Genomic DNA, 22,277 nt, shown 5'->3' on the forward strand with positions numbered 1-22,277 from the left:
TTCTCCTTCCATTTTTCTGAACTCTTATATGCTATAATTTTCTTTTTGTAGTCTTGGTTTTTACAAATAAGCTCACAATGCTGATGGTAGAGTTCTAAGGTGTAAAATTCCACTCTACATGATGATTTACTTTCATTTCTTAAAAGAGCTCTTAGTTTTCAAAAGTAATAGAGATTTACATAATGATATCCCAGAACTATTATGAGCCGAAGAGTGGTATTGGGTTTTATAGTTTCATAGCCTTTGCCCCATATTCTCTTGGTATATGATAAAGTAGCTTTACAACCATTTTATTTGCTTTCAACTCCTTTATGAAGATGGAGAAAAAAAATGAAAACATAACCAATCTACATAGAAATCATTAAGGTCTATGAATCTTCTTTCATACCCATCTTAAACAGTCTCACACAATATCCTTGGATTCCCTTGAGCATTTGCAAGTGATAATCTGTCACCTACCTGCATAGAAACTCCCAGTCTCCACCTATAGCTGGTTCTTCCAAATACACCTGCAAAGTAGATTGCATCATTTATTCAGTCATGTAATCAGGATGCAATGGGGGAAGAAAGCTGTAGTGGTTTGCAACTTGCCATTGAGATGAGAAACAAGCGGGTGAAGATGTTGGCAGTTCTGTTGTAGCCAAGCGTTCACTTATTTAAGAAACACTTGAGCATTTATTTGGTAAATGATGCTGTTTAAAGTGGTGGGGTTTGGAGCCGATGGCTGAGACAGACTTCTTGAGGTGTCTTTGGTGTAAAAAGTGGTCTTATTAAAGCACAGGGACAACACCCATGGGCAGAAAGAGCTGCACTGAGGTCACAAGAAGTAGCCCATTGTATACTTTCAAGTTGGGAGGGGTCAGGGACAGCACAGGCCTCCAGTGTGTTTTGGAAACAAGGTTTCCAGGATCCTGAGGGGGCTAGCTATTGTCAGGAAAAGGTCATTTATTACTGTTTAGTAAACCCTCAGTAAGGAGACCTCTCAGATGTCTATCAGTGGGCCATATTGCCAGCATGTATATTAGGGGATAGAGATAAAGGAAGTTTCCAAAGGAATTTTTATCTGTTAAAGAGGATCCTGGGGATCAGGCTAAGATTGCCTTTTGCCCTTAGCAAAGTGTCAACATCCAGGCAGCTGAGCTCCCAGAGAAAGGTCACGCTACCTGTTTCAAAGACTGGTCAGTGGGCTCTAGGCAATAAGGAGATTTAATTTTTTCTTTTGCCTTTGTTTCTCACATCAATACACACTAGGTAGTGAGTCAGAAATATAAAGGTGATGAAGTGTTCATACCTGCCTTCAGGGAGCTCAGGGTTAATTGGGGAAGCACTCAAATAAAGAGTGACTTGTGTTCTGTTAAAGCCACACTAGAGAGAATCAGAGACAGGATTGCTGCCTTCTGCCCTAGGGGAGAGTCAGGGAGGATTAACCAGGCTGAATGCTTAAGGGATGACTGGGCCTTCTCCACGCAAAAAAGAAGACAACACTTCAAGCAGAGACCCTTTTAAGAGGCCAGGATATACTTTGGAAACTGCCGTAGTTTGGTGACTCAAAGGGTGGAGTAAGGGCATGCCTTGTGATGGGGCTAAAAGGGAGAAAAGAGTCAGAGGGAATCCCAGAAGAATTTGATGCCAAAAAGTAGTGTGGTCAAATGTGTAATTTAGAAAGATTCCTTTGGTTGCTTTCTCCCCCCCCCCCCCCCTTAAAAACAACAACAACAAACTCAAAGCCAATGAAACTGACAGCAGGAAGACCTGCCTGGAAGCAGCTGTCTTCATTTGAGTGATGATCAGTGAGGGCTGGCCTGTGGCAGTGGGAAGGACAGGAAGCCCAAGAGCAAGAGAGATTTCAGTGGCAGAGGGGATGGATTCTGAGTAGCAAAGAGTCAAGGATTCAAGTAAGATGTAAGCCTCACCCTTGATGAATTCATCTCATTGGGAAAATTGGTAAAGTACCAACCTTGCTATGCAGTGTTATATTCAAAGTGCTATATTTGTGGTTGGTTTATCTCATCCTATTAGTCCTTCTAGTGGCAAATAACAAGAGGTTTTCTGTGGGGAGGGTTGTAAGGGTGGGGAATTTCCAACTGGGGAAAATTCAATCCCTGTCATTCTTGATGTGGCTAATTAGAAAAGGGAAGAACTGAAGATGAGAAAATACTAAGATGTGGTTGGTAAAGCAGATGGCAGACAAAGAGAAGTTTTTGCAGTAAAACTTGAAGAAAGAGGAGTGAAAGGAATCCCAGGCCCCAGAACCGTACTTTGGCACCTTCTTCCAGGAGGAAGGAAGCCAGAGATGTGCTGAGCAAGCTGACAGTGTCTGCTCTGGCACAGAGTGACTCGAGGCACCAGCACTAAGACCACACAGTCATTCTGGATATTGGGGTGCATATTTGAGAACCGTCAGCCAAGAATAGCAAGTTTCCCCTGATCTTTTTCCATCTCATGTATCCAAATTACTCTTCATTTCTGTGACGTCAGCAGGACCTAGGCAGCAGAGGAACACGAGTCTAAGTTAGAAAGTGAAAGCCATCGTGTCTAATGCAGAGCCAGGCAGAGACAGGAAACACACCTACACATACTCGTTGGACGCGCAGCATATGCAGTAAAACAAAATTAACTTGCCAGCAACACAAGAGATTATAGGGCAGGGAGATTCAGAAGTTTCTAGCAAATAAGGGAGTGTAACTGGGAAATAGTAAGATCCATTATAACAAAGTGTTTTAAGGGCCTTTTCTATTTCCTTTTCTTAAGTATACTGACTTTTTCTTTTAGTAAACACAAATCTTTGGAAGGATTCACTTCTGACCTTGCTTTCAAAAACTTTATTCTCTATCAGGCCTTAAATTTGAAAATAGCAAATTCTATAGAACTGTATCCTAAGAGTTTCTAAGAGTTCCAAATGTGCAAAGTTCCATGGAAACCCAGAAGAGCAAGAGATTCATTCTTCTCAGAAAGAAATATGGGCAAGAGATGCAAGGAGAAGTGATGTTTGAATTGGGCCTTAAGAATGAGAAGGATTTCACCAAAGAGGCAATAGCAGAGAGGAATTCTGGGAAGGGGTAATAGCCTCATGGAGGCATGAAAATGCATAGCTTGTTCAGGAAGAGCAAGTAGCAGTTCAAAGTGGCGAAGGCCTAAATTGGCTGGAGAGTGAGAGGAAGGCATAAGAGCCAAAAGTGGAAATATTTGTCAGGGTTATTCCATGAAAGGCTCTGGTAAACACAGTGGGACAATCCAAACTAATTTTTGTGAGAGGTTAGATTTAAAACATCAGGTGTGTGAGGACTGCTAAAATCAGAGTTGCTCTTTTTCTTCTTCAAGATGGTAGTAATTAATGAAGTTTTGAGAGTTGGTGGAACTACCCCGAGGGGTTCCACTATTCCCATGAAAATTAGTAGTTCTTGTGGTAAGGAGATGTTTTAGAAATTGTTACTAATAGGTACATCAACAACTTCCAATTGCATAATGCCCCTAGAAAGATAGAAATCTTTTTCATGTGTTTCTTTCAGACTCCAGAAATAGTATTGGCAAATGTTCAGAGAAGGCAGAAATTTGCCAGAACGTACTCTTTTAAAACCCCAGATCACCTCTTTATGGAAACAATCTTAGACATATCTTTTTCATGTCATTCAGACTCTATTACTCGGCTTTGGGGTCCATATCCATTGTGTTATGAATTGTGTGCATGCTTAGAAAAAAACTTTGGTTTGCCTTCTGTATAATTTGATCTGAGTCATAATTTTGGTATTCACCTTTCTTTCAGTTCAAACTTTTACTTCCAGATCTTTATTAATACTTCCAAAAGGGATTAAGAAGCATCACAACATATGAAGTGAAATACTTCATTGTTTTAAAAAACATAAAATCATGAATGACATTGAAGATAAAAAGTAGTGCTATTTATAGGCCTTAAGTTCATCCTCCTCACCCTTAAAATCAAATCCAGACATCATTCCAGCTAAGACTTTAATAGAATTAAACAACACAAGTGTCAGGATCTAAAAATCATGGAAAATGCCACTGTCATTTCCGTGAAATCAGGTGTAAACAATTTAAGTGTGGTTAAAATTGGATGACAGATTTCAGTAATGGAATATAGGGCATTTTGTTAACTGGTTATTCCTTTAGAGTTAGCCCCAAATTAGTGTTGATTATGTTTCCAATACCAAAGCTTGCTCATGCACCCAAATACACTGTTTCCCCTTCCCCTGACTACTGACTTATTGAAGGGGAAAGAGTTAGTAATAGATTTTTCCACAGCTTATTGGGAGGACTTAGTAGTGAAAAATTAGTGAGGGGCTTTGGTTTACCTCAGGTGGCCCGTCTGGAGCCCACAGCAAAAGTCTTAGGACAACACTTTGTGTTACCAAGAAGCAAGATGGAGTCAGTTTGTTGTATGACTCCAGAACAACTGATGTGTGTCTTTTTGATTTTAGCCATTATTGCCAACAGCAATCTTGTTACGTGGTTCCAGATCATTTCTATATGGGGTACCTGAACGTCCTTCCCATATGCTGCCAACCAAACAGCTAGTGCTAATTTTGGTTGGAACCGGGCACCCTGTAATTTCCGTATTATGTAGAATGAGTTTGCAAGTTCAAACCAGATTTCATGAGCATCCCAGAAACTGTGCATAAAAACTAGAAGTTGAATAAAGTTACTTTTTCTCAAGTGGATGAAAGTTTGTTTGTTTGTTTGTTTTTTAAGCATCTGTATATTTGTGTGAGATTACTAATGGCTATTAGATCCATTTTTTAGGGTAGATATCAACCTTCAACCAAGGATCTTTTTTTTTTTTTTAGATTTTATTTATTTATTTATTTATTTGACAGAGAGAGAGAGAGAGAGAGAGACAGTGAGAGAGGGAACACAAGCTGGGGCAGAGGGAGCGGGAGAAACAGACTTCCTGCTGAGCAGGAAGCCTGATGTGGGGCACCATCCCAGCACCCTGGGATCATGACTGAGCCGAAGGCAGACGCTTAACAACTGAGCCACCCAAGTGCACAGGGATCATTTTTTTAAAGCAATTGTCCACTTCTAATTAGACTTCAAGATGTGTAACTGTTTCTGTTGTCTTCAAAGAGCTAATTTGGGATGTATTTAGGCTCTCTTTTTATAAGCTTTAATAAAGCATACTTGTCTGTCACGGCACTGTTGGCAGGTATAGGTATTTTATGCTATTTTCACTTAAGAGCGCAAAGGTACTGGAAGGCTATTGAATTTAGCACGGACGCTTCCCTCTTCCCACTCCAGTGATCCATCATCAGAGACTCCTAAATCTATAAGGAACCTTGCACATATCATCCCTTTCATTTCACAAAGGAAGAAAATAACACTCGGAGCAATTAGCTGACTCTTCCCTTCCCACATTTGCAGAGCTGGTTAATAGAAGAACTAGAACTGGAACCCAGGCCTCCTGCGTCTTGTTACACTAAGTCTTCTAGGCTTGAGTTCTTCCTTTGTTTTCTCGTTCTCTTTTAGAGATCTAATTCTGCTTTAGTGAACTGCTGAAAACAAGTGAAGAATGCTGCTCAGTCCCTAACAAGGAGAGATTCTAGTCTGCAACACGTTTTCAAGATCTGCCCTTTTGACACTGAAATGTGTTTTTATTACATTTAAAAGAGGAAACACAATAACTGTAAATCCCTTGATTTGGTGCCCCTCCCACCTCATTTCTAGTAAACAGAGAAGTGGCTGACCAATCAGTATAATTGTCCAGACACTTAAAATGTGTTTTAGGTGATAGATTAAAAAGCACATACCTCCTTTTGAGAGATTTATGTCATATGAATTAGAAGAATTTCACTGTAAAATTCTTTTGTGTGTATGGCAGATATTAGCATTTCAAAGGGACAAGAAGCATATTCCACCAGAATGCTTGGTTCCATTATTTTATGTAAAAACTGTCTGAGCCTTACATGGTCTTAAGCATATGGAAATATTGTATACTCCTGTTAGTGAAAATAAAATAATTTCTAAATATAAATATACACTCTTTGAATGATCATCAAACTCATTCCAAGCATGTATTTCAGTTGACAGTCCCACATGCATTATTTTTAAACAACTTTTTAACTCTGAATCATTTTTTTAAATCATTTTTGCCATGGAATAAGAAATTTATAATAAATTAAATGACAATTTAATGGTTCTTTTTTAAAAAAAGATTCGAAGAAGAGATAGTATGATTAAAATGAAAAAGCTTTATTCTCAAAAATTTGTCTGTGTTTTTATAGGATTGCTGTATTTTGACAAATTGCTTTAAATAAAAAGGAATGTAAACACAATAATTCCATTGGAAGTCAGGACAGTAGCTCCCTTAGTGGAGATAATGACCTGGATACAGAGGTGCATTCAGGGCTAAGTGATACATTGGTATGAACATTTCTGTATGTATATCATACTTAATTCAAAGTATAAGAAAAAGAAGAAAAAGAAAAGGTTAAATGCTAAAACACACTCTAGGAAACTTGCCCTGTACCACTTACAAATATATGACTTGTAGTATTGTGTACTATTTATTATTTGATTCCAAATTTTAAAAAATGGTTAGAGTGCTTCATTTTTTTTCCCTCTAAATCCTTTCTATACTTTATTAGGAACTGAGGTATTAAATCACCAAGTATTTTACCAATTCAAGGAAAAAAATATGTAAACCTAATTATATTTGTCATCAAGTTAAAAACAGAACAGGACTTTACCTTCTGAGTTTTAGAAATGTGAAATCTTTTTTTTTTTTTTTTGAGTTTTTATTTCAATTCCAGTTAGTTAACACACAGTGTGATATTAGTTTCAGTTGTACAATATAGTGATTCAGGAATTATACACACGACCCAGTGCTCATCAGAACAAGTGGATTCCTTAATCCCCATCACCTATTTCCCCCATCCTTCTACACCCCTCCCTTCCAGTAACCATCACTTTTGTTCTCTGTATTTAAGAGTTTGTTTCTTGATTTCTCCCTCTCTCTCTTCCCTCTTTGCTTGTTTTGTTTCTTAAATTCCACATATGAATGAAATCATATGGTATTTTGTCTGTCTCTGACTTTTTTTTTTTAAAGATTTTATTTATTCATTTGACAGAGATCACAAGTAGGCAGAGAGAGAGGGGAAAGCTGGCTCCCCGCTGAGCAAAGAGCCTAATGTGGGGCTCGATCCCAGGACCCCGGGACCATGACCTGAGCCGAAGGCAGAGGCTTTAACCCACTGAGCTACCCAGGCACCCCCCCCCTTTTTTTGTCTCTGACTGTCTTATTTCGATTAGCATAATACTCTCTACCTCCACCCATTCATTGCAAACAACAGGAGTATAATCTAATTCTTAAAGTATATTCTAAATGTCATACTTTAGACTATCTTTTAATAAAATAAAATATAACTCACTGCTAAATGAAGTGTTCTTCAAATTTATTCATGTGGTTGATAATAGACGGCTCATTTTTTTTTTCTATGACTTGGAAACAAGAAGAAATGTTGACTTTTCAAATCATCCTTGCCAGGTTGCCTCTGCCAGAGCAGACGTTCATGGGCTACTGGACAGTTGGTCAGTCAAGAAATGGAATACAAAAACTGTTGTGTCCAGCAGAAACTCATCATATAGACATAAAGGTTGATATCATTATTTCTTCATTAAAATATTGAATGTTACAGGTTTTTTTCTCTGTCTTCCCTGAGAAAAACCCATACCATCTCAGAAATGACTTGTTCTGAGGTAATTTTAGATTTAGCTTCTGCTTCCCGTCTCAAGCCAGTCTGGCCTCCGAGGAGCTCAACATAGATCATTGCTAATGGCTAATAGAATTCTTAAAAGCTAACGTGAATTAGAGTCATGTATGTTGTGTGTTATCCTAGAACACTGACTCCATATTTGTTTCCATGTAAACAGGCAAAGGGAAAGAGTATCAGTTATTAGTTGTAACAGTAACTCCTTCAGATATTTGAAGCAGAAAGGGATTTACTGTGGGGAATTGGATGCTTATAAAGTCATTTGAAGGGACAGAAGAAACAGAAGTCAACAGGTCACCGCTGGATATTCAGTCTCAGGATGAGTGCTTCTGCTTCTCCCACCAGCCCTGTGGCTGGCAGCCACATAGCCAGGCAAGATCAGCAAGCTTTTTCTGGAAGGGGCCACACAGTAACTGTTCTAGGCCACAGATTCTGCTGCTGCAACTACTCGACTTTGCTGGGGGTGGCACAGCCGTAGACAGTATGTTAGCAGAGAAATGTGGCTGTGTCCTCGTAAAATCTTATTTACAAAAGCAGGTGGTGGCTCAGACTTGACCCGTGGACCATTCAAGTGCATTTCATTGGCAGAACCTCAGTCATACCCGGAACCCTTACTACCAGAGAGGATGAGGAACGTAGTTTTTAGACTTCCAGCTCTTGAGACTCAGACTAGATCAAAAGGGGCGGGGTGGAGGGTGCCAGGGATGCCACAAGGGTCACTATCTAACCCAGACATCTTTGATTAATTAAGAACCGTACAGCATGCAGATATTGAAAGTGTGGTTATGTCTATATAGTTCTCATCTCGAAGGACCCAGCCCTAATATCAATAACATTACTAAATTAGTTCCTCTCCTTCTGTTTATATTGATTAATGTTCATTAAGTGTGTTGTGGTCTGCCTTTTGTAAATAACGGTAGTGGTTATCAGGAAGCTTTTTTTAAAATTTAGAATGTCACTTTTTATGTATATTTTATTTCAAAGACCCAGGTTCAGCCCTTACTTTCTATATAATGATATAATAATCATTCTTTACAATGGAACTGTATCAGGCCCTGATTCATACAGTTACAGATTATTCTCCTGGTTTGGCCAGCCCTGGGTCCTAAGACTCGCAGTTCAAAACTTGCTCTTGACTTAGGAAGGGATACAGTAATGAGAAACCTATCTGATTTTACATCGGCTATATTTTGTCAGTAAACAGAAAAGCAAGTGAGAAAGTAAATAAGATAGCACAAATGAAAGCATTCATAAATGCAAATATGTGGTATTACTATTGTTATAGGCACCATAGCAGTCGGTAGAATTAGATGAGGTAATTCAAGATGTTGAGTATTTGAATTTAAACTCTATTTTAGAAGAACTTTAGCCTTTCGACGTTTTGGTAACTACCTAAATTCCTTAACCCAGATACCTACTTTATTATAGGGTCCAGCCTTTATAAACATACAGGAATATCCAATAGAAAGATATGAAGAAAGAGCCCAAACCTTTACTGAAGAATGTGCCTCCTGGAAGTTACCATTGGATGAAATTAACTTAGTCTGTGACATTGCTACATCACATGGTATGTCAATTTATTCTTTTGATTTTTCCTTCCTGCATTGATTTTTTTTTTTTAAAGAAGGATTAAAAGAACCTCTAAACATCAAGAAGTCTATGATAGACTCAGGAACTGTGTCATTTTTGGATTGGATAGTAATTGTATGTAATTTAGAACTAATTTCCTATAATAACCTAACAAAATACTATTGTGGAATCCACTTAGGCCCTGCTAAGTTTGTGTGCATATATCTGTTTCTCATTACAATTGTAGCACAAAGTTAAACATACCCAGGCATGTGCTAAAAATAGAAGGGGAAAAGAAAAAGAGAAACATTGGATGTGGGGGCAGGGATTCCATTCGATGATTACATGAACTATGAAAGGGCTGGAGTGATTTGCAGTCATTAAAGTTATTGTAAAGAATGGCGAATAAAGGATGTGAATTTTTGGCGTCTGCATTTCTGGACGGTTGCCATTACCTCCTGATTCATGCAGTGTGCCCTGGGTACGTTTTGGCAGAAGTTTTCAATTGATGGCAGTTACTAAGGTCCTATTAAACAGAGATGATGACAGGAGAAAGGGAGAGACTTACTTGCCTAAAATGGGGATTGCTGAGACAAAAATACAGAAGCAAGTTTTTGCTCATATCAGTTCTATGAGTATTGTTGATTCCTAAAATCAGCTTTGTTAAATAAAAATATGTGCTTTAAAAATATACAGAGATGGGGCGCCTGGGTGGCTTAGTAGGTTAAGCCTCTGCCTTCGGCTCAGGTCATGATCTCAGGGTCCTGGGATCGAGCCCCGCATTGGGCTCTCTGCTCGGTGGGGAGCCTGCTTCCTCCTCTCTCTCTCTATCCACCTTTCTGCCTACTTGTGATCTCTCTCTCTGTGTCAATTAAAAAAAAAAATGCAGAGTTTTTGTTAACAGACTGGTGCTCTTGTGAAGATATCTTACATTCACTAGTAGAGAATATATATGGATTTTGCGGATAAAGTTTGAACTTTGGCCCCTTGTTGCATCTCTTGGGATTGGAAATGAGTACGCCATGACCCTCCACCCCACACCTGTGAGAGGCTTCGCTAGTCAGGAGCGCTTTTCTGGTTAGACCTTGTCCTGGCCTTTACCGTTTCCAAACATCCTTCCAGGCAGCTGCTGTCAGTCAGAATTAGCCCTTAAAAACAAAACCCAGATGCTGTCCTTCCTATCACTTAACTCTCTCTTTCAGTATTGCCCACTTATGCAAACTAGAGTTTTCATTGCTTTTTTCCTTTGGTTTTTTCCCTCTTCTGTATTTGTTAGAGAAAAGCTTAGAATCAGAGTTAATTTATAGATATCTGTCTCCTAATCAGTCTGTCTACAGATCATCGGCTGAGTTCCAACTGTGTGCTCTGTCTCATGATTCAGATTGCACTGGACATGTTGACCAGTCAGAAAATCACGTGCAGACCACAAAATTAACACCTTTTGTCATTCCAGAAAATCAGGAAAATACCCTCTACGTAGTTGCATGCAATCCCATCACCTTATACTTCATGAACATGACCGGGAAAAGTGGCTACTTGGCAGACTTCTCTGATGTCTTCCCAAGAATAGCCGGTAGGGTTTGGCACCCATTTGTGACAGTGGCACCGCTCGGAAATCCCCTCAAGGGTCAAGTGATTCTCCACGAGCAGCAGGTAAGGCTCGGGTAAGGTTTTTGCGTACTTATTATCACTTAGTATCCACCATACCGAGCATATTATTCATTCGGCAAATAGATACCACGTGCCTGTTACTGGAGATGCTGCAGCAAACAGAACACAAAAGTCTTTGGTCTGAAAAGCTTATATTCTGGTGCAGGAAGGTAGGAATCATTAAATAAGCTAAAGAAATCATTAAATGGTATCTCAAGTTAGAAGATGAGAAGCGAGGAAGAGTAAAATAGAAGGCTGGCAGGAAGATTGACATTCAAACTAGGGTGGATGAGCAGGCATTGCCTAAATGAGGAGGCGATGCTTAAGCAAAGACTTTAGGGAAGTGAGGGGGAGAACAGATATCTGAAATAAGAGAGTTCTAGGCAAAGGGAATGTAAGTTCAAAGGCCCAGAGGCTGGAGCATGGTTTTGTTCCATCTTTAAAGAAATATGGTGGGGAAGATAGTGTGAGGGGAGAGTGGAGGGAGGTGAGGTCACAGAGGTTGCTCAGCTGGCTGGGGAAGGGACATGGTGCAAGGGATGGAGAAGAGATGGTGCAGAGCCTCCTCAACCGTTGTAATGTCCTGGGCCCTGCCTAGGGGAGGACAAGGAAGGTGTTAGAGCGTTTCAAGCAGAGGAGTAGCATGACCTGACTTATATTTTTAAAATTTCTCTGGCTCCTCCGCAGTGAATAGTCTTTAGGTGCTGAGGCAGAATGAAGGAGACTGGTTAAGAAAATTTTGCAATGATCCAGCAAGAGATCATTGCAGTTTAGAGAAGGAAGGTTGTCAGTAATGATGGATTCTGGATATATATTTAAGGTAAAACCAACAGGATTTCCTACCAGATCAAATGCAGGGGGTGAAAGAGGGTAGAGTTAATTAAGGGCAACTTCAAGGTTTAGGGCCTGAGCAACTGAAAGAATAGAGTCACCATCAGTTGAGATGAGGGGTTGATTTGGCAGGGATTAGACTTGGGATTAAATCTGAGATGGCTGTTAGACATCCAGTAGATGAGTCTGGAGTTCGGTGGAACTCAGAATAGGAAATATAAATCTGGGGTCCTTGGCAGACAAATGTTATTGAAAACCATGAGACTGAAAGAGGTCACCAAGGGAGTGATGGTGAGTAGAGAAGTCTAAGCTCTGGGGCAGTGAAATACTAAGACATCAGGGAGACACAGGGAAAATCAGTCAAGGGTATTATAGATGAGTGCCCAGCGAAGTAGATGGACGAACCAGGGGTGTGATGTCCCAGAAAGCAAGTGATAACCTCTCAAGGATTGCTAATGCTGGCAATGTACTAAATAAAGTTTACATACTTTATTTCATGTTATTCTTCCAGCAGCACATTGAGGCCTCCCTTACCCTTATTTACATGGGAGAAAGTGGAGGCTCAGAGAGTTCAGATAACCTGCCCAATAAACACATGGGAAAACTGAGATTCAAACCTAATTGGATTGGCCCCACCAGAATTAAATTTCATCCACTCTCCCACTCAGCAGCCACTTGGGGAAAAGAATAGCCTGAATAATTTCAAAGTATTCACAATAGGGAGATAATAAAGAAATGCAGGGTGGGAGGTTGGGGGAACAGGTGGTGGGTGATGGGGAGGGCACGTTTTGCATGGAGCACTGGGTGTTGTGCAAAAAGAATGAATACTGTTACGCTGAAAAAATTAATAAAAAGGGAAAAAAAAAAAGAAATGCAGTATTGTTATTTACAAGTATTTAAAGTCACCAGGAGAGCAAAGTGTTACCAAGAAACAATACGTTTAGACCATGTCTAATCAAGAGGCAATATTGCATAAATAACATGTTGGTGTTTTACTGAGTCAGTAAGTCAACTTTAACTTTAGGCCTTGCACCATAAATTCTGAGTTGAAATTTTTTCTGATTATCACTTTTTTAAAAATTTTCACTTTCTCCTCCAGGCAGAGTTTATAAATATCCAGATATTGCTTATAAAAATTTGTGTCTAGCGCATGGAATATGGGTTTTACTTTATAGGTTTCTAATAAAATATCAATGCCATTGAATTGAATTCCACAACAAGGAGAATCTGTCCTAAAAAGCACAAGATATCTTGGCAATTTTTAATTCAGAAGCCAGTCGCATTTCAGTAAGAATCTAAATTTGGAGTATTTATTCAAACAATCCTGCCCGTATCATGCTTAGTGAAATAAGTCAATCGGAGAAAGACAACTATCATATGATCTCCCTGATATGAGGACATGGAGAAGCAACATGGGGGGGTAGGGGGATAGGAGAAGAGTAAATGAAACAAGATGGGATTGGGAGGGAGACAAACCATAAATGACTCTTAATCTCACAAAACAAACTGGGGGTTGCTGCGGGGAGGTGGGATTGGGAGAGGGGGAGCGGGCTATGGACATTGGGGAGGGGAGGCGAACCATAAGAGACTATGTACTCTGAAAAACAACCTGAGGGTTTTGAAGGGTCAGGGGTGGGAGGTTGGGGCAACCTGAGAGTTTTGAAGGGTCAGGGGTGGGAGGTTGGGGGAACAGGTGGTGGGTAATGGGGAGGGCACGTTTTGCATGGAGCACTGGGTGTTGTGCAAAAAGAATGAATACTGTTACACTGAAAAAATAAATAAAATAAAAAAAAAACAATCCTGCCTAATTTTCAGCTGTCAAATTAACTGTCAAATCTATATATACCAATTCTTTGTTAAGTACTAGGTTTTTAGGTTGCTAGTAAGTATTATATTTTCTCAAAAGAGCCAACTATTTGGCAACATTGCTGATTAATACTCTGTTGAGTGCAAAGAAGTTCCTAACTTCCATAGCAGCCCTTGGCCTCCTGGCATTCTTGCATTCTACCACCTGATGTGACCCTTTGACTACAGTCTGAACCGTTTTCTAGAAACTACCTCAGCACCCTTGAGCAAGCATGCACAGCTTATAAGAATACTTCACTGGACTCTGAACCGCCTCTTTTCCCAGAGAGGGTATCTTAGCTGCCTATTCTATATTATGGCCCTGTTAGGAGGTAAGACCTCTTTGATTCCAAATAAACAGCATGCATCTGTAAAATTTAACAAATGGTAAATAATTTTAATCAACTAACAAATGAGTGCACTGCCCTCAATTCCTTTTTCCCCATTCTGCCCTCCCTGAAAGCAGAGCTAAAATATTATAGAGAAATACTCCCATTAATTCTTCTGTGCCTTGTCTTTATAAAGCTTTGCTATGGATGCATTTCCCTGGCTAAAAAAGTTGCTCAAAACTTCCTTGCTAAAATAAAATCATAAGTGAGGAAAGGGAAACTTTGCCATGCCTAAAAATAAAGACCCTCCTCTCTTCCCCCTCCCCTGCCATGAGATTACTTATTTCATCTGTACAAAGTTTAGAATTTCAGACTTTAGGACACTGAGGTCATCCAGAGGTTACTTTTCTCCCAGTCAGATACAAACATAATAAAATTGCTCCCTTGCTTCTCCTCCCTCCCCGCTTGAAGGAGCACCAAAGCCACGGTTACATGTACTCAGATGTGACGCAAAATTCTATTTTTAAACTCAGACAGAATATATTATTAGTCACTTACAGAAGGAAACCATTAAAATCTAAAAGGACGAAGCAACAGAACTCCTTCATGTTGCCAATTGCTTCTAAAACAGTCTAAATACAACAATGGCTGGAAATATATATATTTTCTGTCACTTAGAAAGATACAGTTTTTCAGGCCACTTATGCCAAATTATGCACATATGAGTATTAGACCCTAAAAAGGAAGAAAAATGCAAAAGCGTACTAACTTATTTTTTCTGCTTAATCGTATCTGTTTAATCATCTGCTTATTCTTCTGCTTAATCATGTTTTGGAATCAAACATTATTTTTAGGACTTTCTTTTGTTTAGAAGAGTTAATATTATCCCAAATTGCTAAAGTGCTAAGAATTCATGTTAATGTTCATATTTATCATATAAGAAAGATTTTCTCCTTTAAAAAGTACTTGCTAAAAAAAAAAAAAAAAAAAGATTTAACCTAGAACGGAGGCTGTAAATTTTTTAACTTAATGCATTTTCTTAAGTAAAACTTTTAAGATATTGCCATCATTTCCAAACTTTCAGAGGCCAGAAATAATACTTATTATAGGAAGTGATGATTTTAAGAAGAATATCCCTAACACACATTCTGAATGGGGAATTGCGTATTATACCAATGATGCACTCGAAGAGTGATGTTTGCAGAGAAGCTTAGGCTCTGTCAACATGCTTAGTGGGATTTTTTAATACAGCCAAGATTCAAAGTGAAGGAATCTATGTGGTACAAATATGACTTTAATGCTTCAGCAGTTCAATACAGTTAGCTCGTCAAATAAACTTGAAACCACATGATGAGGTCCCAGATTTGCAGATGAATCATCAGACTTTTTGCGTTTGTTTTTATTTCCAACTAGACTACATAGGACAGAATAAGGGTCGTGGTTAATTCATCATTGTGTTCTCCTCTGTGCTGTAAACATAAACTGCCCAGTAACTATTAAAGGACAAGGAAATAGACACTTGTTACTTGTTTCCTATATTTTGCAAACTATATATTAATTCTTGGGTGCTTCATTTTCCCCAAAAAAAGTTTTTTTTTATTTGACAGACAGAGATCACAAGTAGGCAGAGAGACAGGCAGAGAGAGAGGAAGGGAAGCAGACTCCCTGCTGAGCAGAGAGCCCGATGTGGGGCTCAATCCCAGGACCCTGGGATTTAAAGCTCAGAGGCTTTAACCCACTGAGCCATCTAGGCGCCCCCCAAAGAAAGTTTTTGAAATGAAAAGTTCATAGGGGTTAGGATAACTGGAGGAGCCTCAAATTTAAACAAAACAAAACAAAGAATACAGTTGCATAACAATGAGGCCTGACAACTTAAAGGTGCCTTTTTTGTAAACCTTTTTGTTTAATCTTCAAGGGTCTTTAAATTTTCACCAAAGAAAGCCAAGTTCATTGCGTCTCTTTAAAATATTTCATCTTATAGGACACCTAGGTGGCTCATTCACGGAAATGGCTGCCTTGGGCTCAGGTCATGATGCCAGTGTCCTGAAATTGAGTCCCATATTGGGGGATGGGAGGGGGCAGGGTTCCTTGCTCAGCAGGAAGCCTGCTTCTCCCTCTGTCTCTGCCCCTCCTCCCACCCCACTTCGTGTTCTCTCTCTCTCTGTCTCAAATAAATAGTCTTTTAAATAATGATAATAATAAATAATAAAATAAAATATTTCATCTTTTCTGGCTTTCTCAATTTTAAGTTCTTATTCATGTGTTTCTGTTCATTGATTTTAATGCTTAAGGTTTATTTAAAATTTTTTTCTTGAAAAAATAATTAATTTTTTATTAATATTATTATATTATTATATATTATGTATATTATATATTATATATATTCTATATATTATATTATATATTATATACATTATTATATATTATATATATTATAATTAATAATAATTACTGAGATTATTACTTTGTTTGCAAAACTGTGATTAATACTGCTAGAGAAATCTCTTGTTTGTATATTATTGCAGTACCAACTGAGTTATTAAAGCTTAGCAAATTTTAAAATGAAGAAACACTCATTATGAGCCAGGTTCTTAGGATCCTTATCTTTTCTTGCTAACCCATCTTTTTATCATGTACATCTCTTCTGAAGTAAACCTGGATTTGTGAAAAGCTAAAGTGAGATTTAATATGCACAGCATAAGACAGTTTTCTTTTTTTTTTTTTTTAAAGATTTTATTTATTTGACAGAGAGAGATCACAAGTAGAGAGGCAGGCAGAGAGAGAGAGAGAGGGAAGCAGGCCCCTGCTGAGCAGAGAGCCCGATGCGGGACTCGATCCCAGGACCCCGAGATCATGACCTGAGCCGAAGGCAGCGGCTTAACCCACTGAGCCACCCAGGTGCCCCATAAGACAGTTTTCAACAAAATATTCTTTAAGTGTAGTTTCAATAAAAGTAAATGGACTTGAAAAATTATAGATCCTCTTAGTTTCCTCAAGCATACAATAAAACAGAATCATGGTTAAAGTAGTCTATATTTATAAGGAGATGGTTTTAAGATAAAATCTTCAAAGATAATACATTTTACATTACATAATTTGAAATACCTTCCTACAACCATCTCGTACTTTGCATTCTATATTAAGGAAAACCATTTCGTGTCTTTATGGTGTCTCTAAAGTCACTCAATATTGTCATCTTTCCTTTGGTTTACCACTGTATCTTTTATTACTAGGTTGCCAAGAGGCTGCTGCTTAAAAAGAAAAGAAAAGAAAAGAAACAAATCTTGAGCTTTTAACTCTTCTCTTTATTTCCAGAGTAATGTCATCCTATTATTGGATACCACTGGCCAAGCCCTTCGACGTCTCGTCCTCCCTTTAGAAGAGAGTCCATCTAAGAAACCTTCCTGGTGGAACAAGGAGGAGATGGTAAGGTACACCCCACTTGCCCAGCAAATTGCCAAGGATTTCTGGAGCTTTCTACCTTAAAGATACATGCCTGCCCATCCCTCTCCATACCTTTGGTTTACTACTACACCATACAAGAGAATTCTCTTACTGTGCACTTACAGATGTTCATGTCCTACAAATAGACATAGATACACATATAATTAAGTAACCAATAACCTCTTGTTTGTAGACGTCATATTCACATGAAGACTTCTCAGGACTGAACTATAATAATAATAGAACATCATGAACTTTTTAAAACATGATATTCATGACAAGTTCCTGACCATGTAGACACTGAACTGTTTTCAAGTTATATGCTTATATTTTGGATTTATGTAATAAACTGATGACTAAGACACCTGATTGCACCTACTAGATAAATAAACGTTTGAATACATTAACTAAATGAAACTAGTAAATAAGGACTAGGCCAATCCGAGAAAATTTATTCTGCCAATAATCAGAAAAACTAAGTTACTTTTTGCCCTGCAAAAGAGCATAATTAAGTCTTAAAAGACCATGGGAAAAAAAAACAAAAAACCCCAGATAATTTAAATCCTATAAATGTATCCAAATCTACAAAAAAAAAAAAACCAGCATTTCTTGTGTGTTTATGTCATGGTATAAATTCCATAGTTAATCACCAGATAGCAGGTTTATTTCTAACCCGTATTTGGCATTATTTTTAAAAATTTTTATCCTAAAGATGAAATAAATTTTCAAAATATATTTTGATCCACATTACTGTAAGAGTGTCGAAGTAAATAAAGAGGTAGCTTCTCAAGGAATTACATGTTTATATGTCAAAGAACTTTATTTAAGGGAAAAGAGCCAAAGAGACATGACTACATCTCACACATTTAATGTGAATATTTTGTTTTTTCTTTAGGAAACTTATAAAATGTGTAAAGAATTTTCGCACAAAAACTGGCTAGTATTCTACAAAGAAAATGGGTGAGCTCTTTGTTATAGAAGATTTAAACTGGAATCCTTATTTTGCCCACTCTCTTTCCTCATTTAATTATACTTCCTTATTATAAAACCAGTGTAACCAAATTGCAAATGTTTTATTGTAAAAGCAACTCTTCCCACACTGTAGAACATTTGAAAACAGACCTAAGAACAGACAGTGCTGGAGGTGCCTGGTTGGCTTCTAACTCTTGATTTCGGCTCAGGTCATGACCCCAGGGTCGTGAGATTGAACCCCATGTCCAGCTCTGGGCTGGGTGCTTAAGATTCTCTCTCTCTCCCTCTGACTGCCCTCCCCAGTTGTCTCAATTACCATCTTTCTCTGTCATTATTTAGTTTTGAACACCTTCTTCTTAGCATTGCATGATAGATCATGAAATGACTGTGCCATCATTACTCAACCATTATCCTCACCATTGCCTTTCAGATAGTTTTCTTCTCCTCTTTCAGGAACAGCCTGACTGTGCTGGATGTCCTAGAAGGGCGAACTCACACCATCTCACTTCCCATCAATGTCAAGACAGTTTTTCTTGTAGCAGAGGACAAGTGGCTTCTGGTGGAAGACAAAACAAACCAGTGGGTAGATCTACATGGCATCTCATGGAATGTACCGTAGCTCAGCCATATTTATCAGTTATCCAGAATCCTTACTGTTCTGACTTCCAGTGTCTGTCTTTTAACAGTTTCTGAATTTGGCATCTCTGTAGGAGAAAGAAGAAAGGGCGGGGAAAAATTAAAATAAATATTACTTCACAGAGTAATTAAGAAAGTGTTTCAGAGAATGACATGGAAATTAATAGTAAAAACATAATGACTTTTATATATGATCCATATTCTTCAGATTTTTTTCCTATTAGTACATTGGGAATCCGCAGTATTCTTGCCAAACTAGAGATATTTCAAAATAGATTTTTGGATTTATCCTCTCTTCAGAGGGCCTTAGTTTCTGTCCTAGAGCTGTTGCCTTTTTGGCGCTTCCCAGAATTCACTTCTTACAAGTTTCTTCTTCATTTTATGTTGGTTGCTCTTAGTTACATTCATGTTTGTGGTGCTTCCCCACACTGGACTATATACGTCTTGAGGAAAGGGACATTAGCTGCACTTGGCATAAGTAGGGTGCACAGAGAATTTTGAGTCCCCTTGCCTCATTCATTATCTCTACTGGCTAAATACAGATTCTCTCTGCCCCTAGGGTGACAAGCAGAAATATCCTGCTGCAAAAGATTTCTGGCTATTTATACATCCCTATTTTAGAATTCTTAAAAATAAGTAGATCAAGGGGATTACAGTGTCAAGGGCTTCTGTCCCTCACCTAGTCACAAGGAAGAGGCCAGATTCTCACTTGTTGTGCTGGCTGATCAAAGTCATATCAATAGCAGGTTCCATGATAATGGGGGTGTGTCACTTTAGGGTTGCTCCCCCCCCAAGCCATTCCTCTTATAGGAAGTATTGGGTTTTAGTTCCTATTTATTACTGCATTGTTATCATGCACTGCTCCCTGTCGACAGTGTTGAGAAGTTATGTGTTAATTCACAACAGAACTCTGAAACTGCAAATTATACTCAGAATATAAAAACAAAACTTTGGAATTGGGGGAGGGGGTGTGGAATTCTGATCTTTCATAGTCTGGACTCACAATTATTAAAGAGGAAAAACTTTTCACATAGATGTTTTATTTATTTACAGGAAATATCTTTTAAGTAAGCCTGCACACATTGACTCTGAGGAGAGTGGGGTTTGCCAGCTGTACGTGTTGAAAGAGGAGCTGCCTAGCACAGGATTTGGAGTTATACAAGGTAAATTCCCTTTTCTTTGTGCTTAAGGCTGTATGGTGCGCCCTTACAGTCCTCCAGAATCATTTAAGAACAATAACATCAACATATGTTAAATTTATGCCAAAAGAAAGAACTTAGTAATTACATTAGAATTAGTAAATAAGAATGTACTATCTTTTTACTTCTTTGAATTTTTTGAGCTGAGAAATCAGAATTTTGCTATACATTTAGGTTCCAAGTCCATTAGTCTTCTAGCGTAGTATCTTTTCTTTTTTTTTTACACAGGCCCTCAGGATTTCTACTTAATTCATCACCGTTTGGGGGGTGGGAGGTGAATAGTACTTAGGAAAAAAACCTAAAACATACCATTACCAGCAGTGGGTTGGTCAGTTTCACATCTTTACTGCAGGGTGCTATTAGCGGTAATATATATTGCTAATCAAATTTTGAATTCAATAAATACTTGCATTCACTTAGAGGAGATGCCTTGATTGTAAAAACTGACTTTTCTCAAACAAAAGGCCGTGAATATAATTTAAAGTGTTTTCTCTTTTTTTAACTTGTGCTTTTCTGTTTGAGTTGGTGAGAATGAAATCTTGCAAAAATTAATTCCTGAAGCATTTTAGGGGCATATGGTATCTAATGTTTCTCTGACACTTCAGAAGCAGATCTCAGCATACCTCATAAAATTTCAAGTGATCAGCTATCATCTGAAAATTTAAGTTCAGCTGTGGGACAAAAGATTGCCTCTCCTAACCGAATTCTCTCAGATGAGAATAGTTACGCTACAGTTGTTATTGGCTTCCCAGATCTCATGGTAAGCACCAGTTTTTTTTCAAATTATTGAATAAATATTTCTTCTGTCCGGTTTAGGCTATAATGTATAAGGCTGTTTGAGGGTTAGTTAAAAATGTAATGATATTCTGGTATACATTTTAGATCAAGTCTGTATTCCAAATCAGTCATTAGAAAGTACATTCTACCTATAGAGTTTCACTACTTTTTTAAAATTAACATTTAAAAGGTAATTAAAGGGTAATGTAATTATGTAACTTAGTAAGGGGAAACCAGTATTCTCCATACATGGAGTCCCTGTGACACAGTGAAATGTTTAACCTCCTGATGGTAATTTTACATCATGTTGTCTTAATATGTGCTCATGTAATCTGTCAAGGGGAACATTTGAGACTAACGAAATAACATGTCTTCTAGAGTTTTTTAAAGTTAAATTAGTTGAGGGTCTCATTACTATAGATTAAGTATTTTCAACACTCATGAACATCAGTTCACTTTCCATTGAGTTTTGCTCTGCTTTATCATATGTTTGCAGCATCCAGATTATGGTGATAATTTCAGCTTAATTTGTTCTTGGATTGTCCTTTCTACTATTATGTACTGTTATCTGTAAAGGAGGGGCTATTTGTAATTGACTTCGGTGAAATGACGCACCATCTTCCCCTGATGGAAAAGAGGGAAAATTAAATATAATGGTTATTTAAGTCTAAGATGTCATCTACTAACCTTAGTTGTAGCTCTGTGTGTTTTGACTTAACATTTAATTTTCATAATTTCCTTTGTGGCTTTTATTTTCTAATAGAATCATTTAAAGATAAAAATAGTAGTTCTGCTTGATGGTACACCAGTCTCACATAATCTCAGATTTTTAATGTAATTAATGAATGGTGACTATTTCAGGGTATAAGACATCTGAAATCCAAAACCCAATGGATAATATGTGGCTTAGGATTTTGCCATATGTCTTCCTAATTATCAACTAAAAAGCATTTGCTATGGTATTATATAACTGAAAATGAAGCATCTTGTTGAAATACAGTATCTACGGCAGTCTTGACTGAATGAGAGTTGTGTTTAATATGCTTTCTTAATGATTGCTGCGATCAGTAGGGAAAATATTAGGGCTGTGTTTCTGAAGGTGGAGTCACTTAAAATATTGATCTTCTGATTGAAGAAATTAGTATAGAAATATACTGTTAGTGTAAAAAATAGTTATAAATTAAAAGTATTTGGGACTGAGTATAAGACAGTTTGTATTGACCCTATAGAAATCCCTTATAACCAGTAGGACTAGTGACCTTGTTAAATTAAAAGTTCTATCCCCCCTACTTAGTATGGTA

The 22,277-nt window shown here is 38.0% G+C and overlaps 1 protein-coding gene across 1 annotated transcript in view; it reads left to right on the forward strand.

Moving 5' to 3' along the window:
• VWA8 (von Willebrand factor A domain containing 8) overlaps positions 1-22,277 on the forward strand; it is a 333,349-nt gene that overhangs the window by 208,106 nt on the left and 102,966 nt on the right. The window contains exons 27-34 of the mRNA XM_046028286.1: positions 7,499-7,607; positions 9,153-9,291; positions 10,747-10,946; positions 17,264-17,374; positions 18,288-18,352; positions 18,818-18,943; positions 20,054-20,163; positions 20,805-20,959. Coding sequence (XP_045884242.1) covers positions 7,499-7,607; positions 9,153-9,291; positions 10,747-10,946; positions 17,264-17,374; positions 18,288-18,352; positions 18,818-18,943; positions 20,054-20,163; positions 20,805-20,959 — 1,015 coding nt within the window. The remainder of the gene's footprint in view (positions 1-7,498; positions 7,608-9,152; positions 9,292-10,746; positions 10,947-17,263; positions 17,375-18,287; positions 18,353-18,817; positions 18,944-20,053; positions 20,164-20,804; positions 20,960-22,277) is intronic.

This window comes from Meles meles, chromosome 14, assembly GCF_922984935.1.
Source record: "Meles meles chromosome 14, mMelMel3.1 paternal haplotype, whole genome shotgun sequence".
In the NCBI taxonomy this organism is placed as follows: Eukaryota; Metazoa; Chordata; class Mammalia; order Carnivora; family Mustelidae; genus Meles; species Meles meles.